General features: G+C 41.8%; 1 protein-coding gene across 12 annotated transcripts in view; it reads right to left on the bottom strand.

Moving 5' to 3' along the window:
* The window catches only part of DOCK3 (dedicator of cytokinesis 3), a 187,856-nt gene that overhangs the window by 57,874 nt on the left and 117,168 nt on the right, over positions 1-12,814 (bottom strand). For all 12 annotated transcript variants that reach the window (XM_039734182.1, XM_039734176.1, XM_039734181.1 and 9 more), the window contains 8 exons: positions 11,701-11,825; positions 7,358-7,520; positions 6,821-6,927; positions 5,958-6,129; positions 5,401-5,498; positions 3,664-3,747; positions 3,239-3,339; positions 1,898-1,979 (listed from right to left, as the gene is read on the bottom strand). In XM_039734182.1, the coding sequence (XP_039590116.1) occupies positions 1,898-1,979; positions 3,239-3,339; positions 3,664-3,747; positions 5,401-5,498; positions 5,958-6,129; positions 6,821-6,927; positions 7,358-7,520; positions 11,701-11,825 (932 nt within the window). The remainder of the gene's footprint in view (positions 1-1,897; positions 1,980-3,238; positions 3,340-3,663; positions 3,748-5,400; positions 5,499-5,957; positions 6,130-6,820; positions 6,928-7,357; positions 7,521-11,700; positions 11,826-12,814) is intronic.

The following is a 12,814-nucleotide window of genomic DNA, read 5'->3' on the forward strand; positions in this document are numbered from 1 at the left end:
GCTAATGCCAGGGTTGGAAATCAGAATCCTATGAGACATCTGCATGTCCATCATGAATGTACATGAGCAGCCAGGAGTTGTAAGAGTGCAGAGTATTTCAGCACCAGCTTTAGGGCACTGCACTGAACAGGTAATTCAGGGAAAAAGGGACACAGAGCTATCCTGTTTTCTCAGTCAAAGAACTTCTAATGCAAGGAGTGTGGTGAACACATCAAAGTCCACAGAAATCCCCAACAGTAGAATCTGGTAGTAGTAATGACACATTAGCAATGATAATGTCTTTGGTACAAACTTGCCCCAAATGCCTGAAATAAAATCTGGAAACAAAGAAGGAAATCAGTCACTTCATTGTAATGGGAGAAGATAAGACCTGAATTTGGGCCTGCAAGAGATACCTGCAAAGGCAACTGTCTGAATAAGATGTGACAGCAGCGTGGGTGGCAGAGGATGTGCTGTCAGCTCTGCACAAGCTCTGCTGGTAATGTTAATTCCTGTGCTTGGAAAGGCTTGGGCTGTCAGGTCTGCAAACTGACCTCCCTCGCAGAGGGAACAGCCACGTTCCAGGCCAGCACTTGAGAGCCTGAGTGAGCAAAGAGCTGCCTTGGAGGCTGAGACACAAGGTACCATATTCACAAAGTGACCTCCCTAACCCCAGCTGCTGAAAGGCATTCCAGCATTCCTGTCGTTACTATTCCAAACAGGACTGCTCTGAGGTTCAGCAAATGCAGATCACTTAGGGACAATATCCTACATCTCTATTTGCTGCACTGCATAACCACTAATGAGTGCTTTGAGAGGCAAGAAAACCTCCTCGAAGTCATTCCAGCTGGAGATCTTCTCATCTCATAACTTTTATAGCTTTTTTCTCAATTAAAAAAACGGAAGATAATGATAGGAAAAAAAAAAAAAACATGAGAAAGTTGCTAATTCCTAGAAAAAGCATCTTTGCCCTATTTTTACCGTTACATATGAATCTGTGGTTGAAAATTCCAAAGATGTTCCTAAGCGTGGCAATATCTACAAAGCCAAAGCAAGCACAGGTGTGATGCCCTTATCTGAATAGGATCCCAGCAGGGGATCTGGAAAGTGAGAGGATGACATTGGCAGTGTCCTTCACCTGGGAGAGGTTATACCTATTTGAACTGACAAGTGACAAAATCCAACTGCTTCCAGTTCTCCAGGTGCCCAGACTCTGGTGTTAGGACACCAGCCCCTTGGAGGCAGAAGGTGCAGGTGGGCATTCACTCAAAAAAAACCATCTTCCTGCAAATGTTGGTATCTTGTATTTATGCACTTGACACACTGACTTCCAGGCTTACTATTACCCATGGTAAAAATGAATACTTTCTTTATTCTCTGATTTCTCTGTAATACCACCAAAACATTTCTGGTGTTTCTCACAGCTGTGCCTCCCTGGGACATCATGCTCCCATCTCAGAACCGTAGGTCAGGTCCTGTGCTACTTCTGAGGGTTTCCATCCAGTTAAAAACTCTGTTGCTTAAAATACTCCAGAACTTTAACTCGTGGTACAATGAAGCTGTGTCACAGGCAGAACTGAAGAGCAAAACTTTGATCCACAGCACCCATGCCTGATACACTCAAAAGTACTGCTGCTTGGAGGGCCAGGTGTGGCCCACATCAATATTCATGCACTGGCCATGGATCTAAGTCCCACTTAAGTTCTCCACATGGTTGCAGAAGGGTTTTAGGGGACTTAATTCTTTCAATTTCTTCAGCACAAGAATGAATCTCCCCCTAAAACTAAAACTGTGGCTATATAAAAAAAAATCTGGTTAAACAATTTCAGGAAAGCAGTGCACACTAGCCTTGATTCCATTCCCAGCCTTGCCAGCCCTTGTGTGCCAGAGGAACAGAGCAGTGCCCATGGCCACCTACCCTCATTGCCTCCTGGATGTGGTCCTGGCGCACGAGCTCGGCCGAGCGGTCCATGTACCACTTGAGACAGCGGATCAGCTCCCTGGGGGGACAGGGAGCACAGCCTTCAGCACCACTCTGCCATCACACATCCTGCTTTGGGAGACTTCTCTAAACACTCTCATTTCACCTTATTGCAGTGGTCAGCTACAGCTGTCCTCAATACTGAATTTACATAGTATTTACACTTAAGTTTCAAAACCAGACAATTATTTCTTCTCTGTAATTGACTTGGACCATGAGGAACACTAAGAGCACATTAAAAAGATGTTATTAGAAAGACAGCTTTGATAAAGGCATGGTTCTAAGACCAAAATGTACATTTATTTTAATAAGAAATCCCAGCTCTCATCTTAGTAAGAAGCTTTTAGAAACTGAGATCACAAAGAAAATACCTGCATCTATTTTACCAAGTACACAAGACCAACTGGACTAACTTACACAGCTGTATTAAACCCATGTTTCATTTCAGACATCAGATTACCAAAAACCATTTGTTTTGTTTGAAAGAGGTGCTAATTAATACAAAGCAGAACACCTTTTTACCCTGTGAACACAACTATGCCTTCCAGTGCTGTATATTATCTATGGGTTTCTACCTGCCATTGATAGAGTATTTTTTATATTTAATTACAGAAAAATATGAATTGCTTAAAAGAATCAATAGAAATTATTAGCTGTTTTTATAGTTTACTGTGGCCAAAGACAGAATATACTCAGATATACAAAAGCAATGGTCTAAAGGAAAAAACAACAACCAGAAGGGTTGCTTTCAAAAGGTCTGGCTCATTCTCTGATGCAAAATTCTTTTGGATACCGGAAAATAAGGCAGAATCATCAAAGTGACAGTGAAATTTAAATTTCTGATCTACTGAAATCAAATTGTAGCCAAATAGAACATCTTATGTGAATATCTATGTACTTTGGAAGTTAAAATTAGTTCTCTAAGCTTTCACACAAGTCATGTATCCCAACATCTTTAAGAGGAGGAATGCACATGCTCTTGGGAGCTCATTTGTATAGACTACAGACTGATAATGAGTTGTTGCTGAGTGTCTCTTCAGTAAAAAAAAAAAGAAAATAAAGATTTGCCAGTCCAGAAGGGAAAGAGAAATGCCCAACCATGCTCAGCCACTGGTGACATTTGGCAGCTTTTCCCTACCGCTGTGCTGGAAAACTTCCAGGTGAGTAGCTCTACTTTTGGGGACACTGCTGCCAGGAAGGCTGGGATCCTGATGGTGCCACCATTCCCAAAGGTGGCTTGGTGATGCCACCTCTCAAAGGGAGGAACACAAGACCTACTTGTAAGCCAGAGCTCCTGCAAAGTGCTTCTGGATGTAGGTGTCCATGACGGGGCGGAAGTGGAAGTACTTGCTGTCACGGAGCAGGTTGATGATGAACACCTGGGGACAGGGAGAGGGGAACCCAGCTGAAGGAATTGCACACTGCTGCCAAGTGCCCACAAACAAGTGACCCATGGTAAGGAGCTGCTTTAAACAGTCACTCTGTGTTATCAGGTGTTCCTGGTTGCTTCTCCCGCGTGGCAGTAAATCCTGCTGCCCCTGCGCGTGCTGAGGTCAGCCTGCCCTCTCACCCAAGATCATTGCAGAAAGCATGGCTGGGTCAGCTGAGTATTTCATATTTGACAGTAGCACAACACTAGTAACATGGTCATAAGAAACTCAAAACTCACTGAGCATGAGGTAAATAAGAATCCAGCAGCTTACCAGAGACTGAAAGACCAACAGACCATACTTCTCTGTGTTGTCATCCAAAACCACAAACAATGTGTCCAGAATATCTTGTAGGAACTAAAATGACATGAACAAAGAATTTCAACTTAAATTGGATTCAAAAGGTTATTTCTCCTCTGCTTTAATTAGTTCATACATGTTAATATCACTGTGAAACACTTGGCAAGGATAAATCACTTCAGGTTCACCCATATGATGTGATAGACTTTAATTTGATTTTACAATGAAAAATTTTTCTCTTTATTCTACAAGGAATATTTTCAAACAAAAGTGACAGAAAACAAAACAAAACAAAAAGTACTATATACCTGATTTTTAATTTTGACTGAATGTTCCTCTCACTTTAAGCTGACTGGAAGTGCTGCCTGACACCAGTGGCAAAAGAACTTGCTCTCATTCTCACATCACTGGAGTCTCAGGTACTGTTCAGCATCAATTCTGAGGCTGGGCAGTACATTAAGTTATGTTTAATACTGAAATTTTTGTTAAATAACAGAAAGTAAAGCTTTTCTAACCAGCGTTAATTGGGGCAAGTTACATGTTGCCAATTGCTTCTTTCACCCTTAACTCCACAGCTTGTTGAACACTGACAGTTCAGTGATTTTCTTTCTGAAAGCACAGTCTCCAAAAGGATGAGTGTGAAGGAGAGTGCTGGAGATCATTAACTGCACATTCTCTCATGATTTTTTAATCTATTCTACTTAAATTTCTGATGTGGACAACAAGAAATAAATTATAACAATTTATGAAGTCTCTGAAATGATAAAATGTCTTTTTTTCTGAATTATTACATTCTGTTCTTCATATCCCAGTGCCAAATGACAGCTGATTTATGGGGAGAATCAATTACTTCTCCTCATGAAATAATTCAATCCATATCTTTCTTTTTCTTTCTCTATAAAAACCAGATACTTGTACTGCCCTACAAATGAAGTGTACAAAACATGACATTCTTGAAGAATTCAAATATAAATGGGATTTGTGCTGCCCTGTTACTGTTACCAAGTTATCACAAAGAGTAACATTCCAGATATGGCAGCACTCAAATGAGTTACAGTGAAGTGGCTTTAATGATAAACTACTTATTACGTGATAGGATTTGTCTTCAGTTTCTTCTCCTTGGTTGTTTGTGTTAGAAATCAGCTTTTACTTCCAGATTTATAGAAATAAATCCTAGAGAAAGTTCCCAGCACACCTAAGATTATCAGAGGCATATCTGGAATGAACTTAGTTTTGCTGAGACCACAAGTATTCAAGTGCAGTTGGAAGTTCGTGGGCCCTGAGGAAGCTCAGGCCACACAAGTTTATCATGTGGAGCAACAGTGGCTACAAAACCTGGTGAAATGTTGAGCTGGCAGACAGAAGACTGGTGCATTGCTGGCTGGATGCACCAGAGAGCCCCTGCCAGGGTCTGTGTCTGCAGCAGCAGCTGTGTGGGACTGCAGACTGGAACCACTGGTGCTGAGGACCTAGCACATGTGGCTGAGAGAATCTGACTGAGGATTAGCTCTGCTTTGATCCCACTGCACTGGTTCTCAAGGGTATCCTCCTGTCCAGTTTCATGTCATAACAAAATCCCAATTCACACAGGGTGGAAGCTCACAGTGTGAATCAAAGAGCACAGTAAGAGGGAGCCTTCAGAAGTGGCCTGCAGGTCTGAACTCACTGCCTATCACAGATACATTCAAGGGCTGTCATTTCATGTAGTACCTTAACAATCTCCTCGCCACTGACATGTCTCAGTCTTCCCAGAATATCCATCACTCGATCTGGATAAGCTTTCCATTTGAGCAGGGCAAGCAGATCCACTGCAGAGAGAGGGAGGAAGGGCTAGAAGCACACACAGAGGGAAGAATGGCAACCCCAGACCCATCAGAGGTTCATCACTTGCACTTCACCTCTTGATGCAGTCCATGCTTCTTGGGAAATGACATATATATATATTATGTATATAATGGAAAACAAGAAGTACAATATGGAGTGAGTCAATACTGCTAATGGAGAAAGGAATGGAGGAATGGTAAAGGGCTTTGAAAAGAGTAAAGGCTGCATTCCTCCTCGTGTGACTTGACACTGCACTGTGGACAATCCACTCCTGTCTGCTTGTGCTTTAGGGACGTTGCTGTAGAAAAATCTTATTTACTTAGCCCCTCTGTAAAAGCCAAGCAACAAAAACTCTGGATTGTGTCGCAGTGCTAACAGTACATTTTTTTCTCTCTTTCCTAATTCCTGCTGCCTTGGGCAGTTCTGAAGCATCAGCAACTCACCATTCTGGGTCAGTTTGGTAGAAGAGAGCTGTGTGGAGACTGAGAAGGTCTCTTTGGTGCTGCGCTGGAAGATGAGGCTGGAGGGGATGTTGGGGCAGCCGTTGTAATCCTCCTTGCAGCAGGGCAGCCCCAGGTAGAGCGCGTGGTTGTTGAACGTGCTGTTCTCATCACACTGCAAGGACAGCACAAGGGTGGAGTTGCACCTTGTCCATCTCATTCCACACGCCCAGAGCCTGGCAGCAGTTCCCCAACAGTGCCTGTGCTGGGATTTTTGTGGGTGCACACCAACACTTCTAAAGAAAAGCTGTGCTCGGGGCCCTGGACTCGCCCAGAAGAGACCCAGCTCTAGAGTGATCCCCAACCACTGCCTCCTTAGAACTCACCAGATCTTCCAGATGTGAACTTAGTGCTGCTGCCAGAAAACTGTACTGAACAAATAAACCCAGGTGAATCAGCAGGAAGGAAAAACCCCAAAGCCCAAATCCCTTGCCGCAGGGCTGCCAAACTGTGGCACTGCAGCACGAGGCATTTGAATCCAGCACAATGTCATCTTGCAAAGGCACAGAGCAATGCCTTAGGCTGGCAGAAGTGCTGAATGCTCATGAATACCAGCGTGTTTGAAGTCAAAATGGATGGGATTAATAGCAGATAAATCATTATCATCAGGATGGAAAAAGTAAGCTGCACCTAGAATAGAAGGCTCTAGGCAAACCATGTGATTTTGAATGTATAAAATTTTGAAACTACTATTAATCTGCTCCTCACAAACTTCTAGTAAGGGGGAGATGGGTAATGTAATGACTGTTACTCATTTAAGTAATGAAGTAGAGATGAGCAGTGAAAAGTCTGCAGAGAACTGGTACCTTATAAACATAAAGCTCATGGATATCATCTGACAAGGTCGTGCCATCATCTCTCATCAGTGGGGTGAATGCAAAACCAAAGAGCTTCTTTTCTCCCTTGTCTTTTGCTGCAGCAATAGATAGAAAGAAGGAATTGTATTTGTGCATACCCCATCAATATATACAAGATTACTCACCAACTTCTCCACATGCCTAAAAGAAAACAAGCAGCTACATAACAAACAACTTTTCTAATCCCAATTTCTTTTTTCTAGTTCTATGTAAAGGACTGACAAGCTTCAAATCAAACACAGACATGCCAAATGTAGCAAAATCTCAACTGTTTATCCTGCAAAGAAAACATTCTACAGAAAAACACGACAAAAGAACAGCAGGGACAAACACCTCCAAAGCGCTTTGCCCTGCACTGATCATTCCCCATGTTTTAATGCACTGTTTGATAAATTCAGTGTATTTATCAGTGCCCCTCAGCGTATTTCAGGCTGCCTCTCTCCTGGCCCGCAGCTCGGAGTGGCCGCGGCAGGAGGGGGCACTCACTGGAGCAGTGGCGGAACTCGAAGCGCAGGTGGGAGCCGCGGAAGCGGTCGATGGGGATGGGCAGCTTGACGACCTCGCCCCAGCGCGGGCTGTTGTTGTGGTACAGCACGAAGGAGTGGTACGCGCTGCGGCTCGGCTCGCCCGAGCCCAGGCTGATGCAGTCCTGCCACCAAAGGAAAGAGCCGGCGTTACGCCCCTGAGTCACTTCATCAGCCACTGATAACCTTTAGGTAATTCATGGCTTTCTGTAGACATAAGAGTCAGAAGCAGAAATTCAGACACAAAATGAAATGTGAAATTTTTTAGGAGACCTTGAAACTTTGTTTTGGGTCAAAGGGTGAACTAAGAGACCTGTGCTACTGGATGAATCTCAGTATCTTAAGTTATTATTTAAGCTAAGTCTTCCATCAAGTACTGACAAGATACAATAAACATCTAAGTCCAAATATATAAAATTGAATCAAAAAATAGGACATAATAGGACCATTACTTGTAATATTAGCCTTCTGTGAAAAGATCTTAACCAGATTTCTGCCACCGTATCTCTGTTCAGAAGTGGTAACTGACCTTTCCAAGCTCTTTACAAATGCTCGTCTTTCAAAACTACAACTACCCAGCCTCACCAAGTATCCCAGAAACTTCTAATCAAGTTTCTTCCTCAGTGGTAAGCAATGGATTTCTGTGTAATACTCATCACCAAAAACATAATTGTATCTAAATTTCTGCCTTCAGATATAACAAACTCAGAGGTCTTTCCCAATCTATGCCTTCACAAAAACACAAAGAAAAACACAAACTGGTATTACTCAGAAAATAAAAAAAATCAGAATACAAGGGAAGAAAATAGGATAAATATTGAAGTCCTGAAATAAGGACAGCAAAAGGTTCTTTGTGATGAAGACATGGACCAGGAAGCCCATTTTTTTTTAATGTATGAGCGACAAAGAAAAACACAAACTAGTATTACTCAGAAAATAAAAAAAATCAGGATACAAGTGAAGAAAATAGGATAAATACTGAAGTAGTGAAATGAGGACAGCCAAAGGTTCTTTGTGATGAAGACATGGACCAGGAAGCCCATTTTTTTTTAATGTATGAGCACTAACCCATGCTGTAGACCCAGCACTTACAAAGAGATGCAGGAGATACAACATCTCTCAAAACCAAGCAGAAAAAAGACAGCTTGGAGATTCTTCAGTTTTAGCATGTCCAATGATAATGAATCCAGGAAGAAAAGCTAAGCAGACCAAGAATAACACATGTAATATAAATTCTGATGTAAAAACCCCCCACGGAACAGTATGATGGCAAGAACTGCTACTGGTCATTTCTCCAAGGCATCTGTAAATTCTAACCCAAGAAAATACCAGAAATGTTGATTTTTAAAAATCTGCAACCATCTGACTGCCCAGTCAAGAACATCCCATTAACTAGACCCAGTTAGTTCAACCTCTGGCAATAATCTGCTGGCTTTGAGAAAGTTAAGAATTTGTGAAGGAGCCCAAAAGGGAAGAAATGCTCTCTGGAATTCTGGGATTCAATCAAGGCCTGCCTACATTGACAGGGACCCAGTGCAAAGGCTGTGATCCAAACTGAGTGACTGAAGGATGAACGACAACTCAGTCCTCTCAAGGAATCCTCAGCAACCACATGGGATGAGCCCCACATTTTTTTGATATAGCAGCAAGAATTAAGTGTTGCAGATAACAACAGGTTAGGAGAGAGCAGTGCCAGCACTGCGACCCAGAACACCTCTAAGATCCCAGCTCTGTTCTGTAGCAAGAGTAGATGGATGGGCTTCAACAGAGCAATTCCAAACCCTCATTGTGCACGAGGCTCTTAGAAGCAAACAAAACAGTATTTCTATTTTCTCTACAAGGTACAGTCAAAATTTAAATTTTAATGTGAGCTTTTTTTTTGTCCCATCAAGAAGCCACCTGCTCTGGCTGACAAACTGCCAGTCTTTGAATGCAGTTTCATGCTATGAACTTCAAATAAATCAATAGTCTCTCCTTCTGGTTGTTAACTTAATTCCCATGCAGTTATACTACAATCTATAGTCTGAGGAGGGCAGACTGGTAAATCTTTAATTCTAAATTGTGATCTGAAAAATACAAACATCAGACTAATCTCCAGACACCTGGTGACCCTGAGGCCCAAATATGCAGGGGAATTAGAGGGCACAGGCAGAGAAGGGGAGCTAAACTAAAAAAAAAAAGATCAGGAAATCTCTGTTGTTAAATGTGTGCCTTGCAATTCATAGGCTATTCCTGCTACTGGAATAGAAAGAAGAAGTGAAAAATGTGTCAAAGGATTTTTTTAAAAAAATTTTTCAGATTATATTGAAAGATACTAACAATTGAGTAAGACCATTTTGAGAAGGAAATACTCATTTTCATTTTGAAAATGAAACTGCGTTCTGGAGGTAATTTCACTCCTTTCAATAGGACTATTTCTGGATCAAGATACACTCAGCAGCAATGAGGAACTGAGAAAATTCTCATTAATGCTGTGCAGGTTCTGCTAAAGGCTTCACAAAGGCACAATTCAGATTTGGGTTGTGCTGCTGGTTGGGACAAGTTTAAGGGTTTTACTCTAACATCAGATGAAAACTCTGGCCACTTCCCCCATCCTGTAACTCTGCACACAGTGTCTCTGCTGGCAGCTCTGCTCCACAAAGGCCATGGGGCAGGAATGGGGGAGGGTATTCCAGCCAGGAACAGCAACCAGGATTCCAGCCAGGAACAGCAGGGCTCCAGGGTCAATGAACTCTCAGTGTTCTGCCCACATTCACAGGCACCATGAAACACCAGGAACCAAAGATCTCCCAGACACAAACCAAGCGTCTTTGCTGCTTTGACTGCAACCATACAGAGGAGCAATACCATAAAAACTGGGACACAGTTTCTTTTAAATATGTGGCCTAAATTTTAAAACCCCACAAAGGTCCTTTATATGTAAAGTCTCTCCCTCATGGAAAATACTAGCATGGTTTGGGTTGGAAAGGACTTTAAAGCTCATCTTGTTCCAGACCCCTGCCATGGGCAGGGACACCTTCCACCAGACCAGGTTGCTCAGACTTCCATCCAACCTGGCCTTGAGCACTTCCAGGGATGGGGCAGCCACAGCCTCTCAGGACCATCTGTTCACCTGATTTTTTTTCTGACTGGACTGACCATCCTTTCCAGTGTTTGTGCCACTCTCCCATGAGAAGCCTCAATGTGCTTTCCAATAGTAACAACAGGCAAAGACAATTAAAAACCAACTTCATCTCTGTGAATGACCATTCCAATCAAAATCACTGAAGTTGAGACTGAAAATGAGTAGAAATTATCTGGCTTTTGTATGTAATCATTAGGCACCATTATGTATCAGCATTTGAAGATACTGATATTGCAGTGAGAGACTTCTCTTTGTCCTTGGCAGACTGTAATCAACTGATGACTAAAACTTTGCCACTCAGTTTGAAAAGCTTAGGCAGAAAAGGAATCTGATCTTCCTGCAGCAGCTCTGGGCACAAACGAGTTCCTTACAAGAAATACACTTTACATGTAATGAAACCACAAGCAGTTGTAGTAATGAAAGTTCTCCTTTCAATTAAAACCAGAAGATTGTGGCAATGTATTTGGCACACACTTCTAGGTGTAGAGACTCTCCACAGTAATGGTTACAAAGCCCATTTTATTGCAGTGGAGGTAAAAGAAAAGGTAGGAGGAAGTTATTTCTGATAGCTGTTCATGCTGAAATACTTCCTGTTTACTTCTCTACATTCACAACCTCTCACCCACCCCCTTCTCTTCAATAACACTAAAAGAACAGAGGAGGTAAAACAGGAAACATAAACAATCCCCATTCCCACCTGGAATGGAGCCAACCCAGGGTGAAATTTTATTCCAAGTTATTTTCCAGAACTACATTCAGTACTGTAACCCAACAACTCAGATTTAGAAGTCTCCCTTGGAATCACATTTCATCGTGTTTGAATGTGTATGACACACATGATTTAATTTTAGATATGCCTATACACCTTAATTCTGATTACAGTTACTCTAATTTTTTTTACTTTAGCCACTGACATCACATTTGGAAATCACACAGGCTTTTCAGTTTATGAGTATTTTCTCCAAGTCTTCTATCCCCATATAAGGGAAGTGCTCCAAATCCTTACAGATTTATAACTGACCATAATAGAGCTTACAAACTTCACAATTAAAAAAAAAAAAGAAAAAAAGAGAGAGAGCACACCAGTTTTATTTTAACTCTTCCCTTGCATCAGAGACTCTGGAAGCAGCGGATGTGTCTTGCAGGGAGCACCTGAGGCTCCCAGGGAAAGGAGCACTTACCTTCAGGATTTCTCCATCAGCATAGAGCACGTACATGGTCACCTCGATGTTCTTCTGCACACTTTTGCCACCCCTCTCAAAGTCTCCCTTCTCCAGGGTCAGGTACAGGTCATTCCTGATGTCACCTGCAGGGACAGAGCAGAGCCACAGCCTGAAACTCCACAGGGGACAGCGGGGCCGGCCCAGCTCCATTCTCACACCGTTCTCTGGGTTCTGACAGACGATGGCTGATGCCCAAATCATTCCAAGCAGCAAGTTAATTGTTAATAAGGATGAACAGTTTCATATCAGTGCATAAAATCAGACCGTTGTTAGTAATGCCTTTAATAATGGGAACTCAGGATCAATACTGGTTTTAATTATGTAAGTGGGGAAGGGATAAAAACCCTTACTGCTATTCTGTGCCTTGTGAGCTGAGCCTGACAAAACATCCTTAGCTTCACACTTCCTATTTCCAATATATTTTACAAAAGATAAGTACTTTTGTGACAACCAGAATAATATTATGTTCAGTTAGCCTTTCAAGCATTTTTTATATTTTCATAATTTCCATTTATTATAACAACAAAATAAAAGCAGCCTTTTTGGGAACCTGATCACAATTCAGTTCAGATGGATTAAGAAGGAATTATAAACATAATTTTTTGCTAGATTTCTGGCTGGCCTTTGGTATCCATATGCATGGCTATATGAAAGCAGGCAGTATGGACACTTGCCAGCTTCTCACTACGTCATTTTCAGGAGCTTTCAGACCAAATTACTATATTCAGAAATAGAAATGCTTGTGTCTCAGCATCTTGTTATCCTGAATTTCACAGACTCTAGCTCACTTGGTTTGGTTTTATTTTAGAATCTGAATTTGGGAAACTGCTTTCAAAACTAATGTGCTCAATTCTAAGGTCTACACCAGAAGGACAGCAGGTATTACCTATTTTCCTATTTTTCTGTAAGATTTGATTACTGTCACCATTTTATGATGTTTCACACTTAACATTTCTTTTTATCCACTTGCCAGAAAGGCAAACATACTAAAAGGGCAATATATAAAAATACCAAAATCAAAACCAACCAAACAAAAAAAATTAAACCCTTTCAAGGCAAGCGTTTTGTTAAT

This window comes from Passer montanus, unplaced genomic scaffold (genome assembly GCF_014805655.1).
Source record: "Passer montanus isolate IOZ18808 unplaced genomic scaffold, ASM1480565v1 scaffold9, whole genome shotgun sequence".
Classification (NCBI taxonomy): Eukaryota; Metazoa; Chordata; class Aves; order Passeriformes; family Passeridae; genus Passer; species Passer montanus.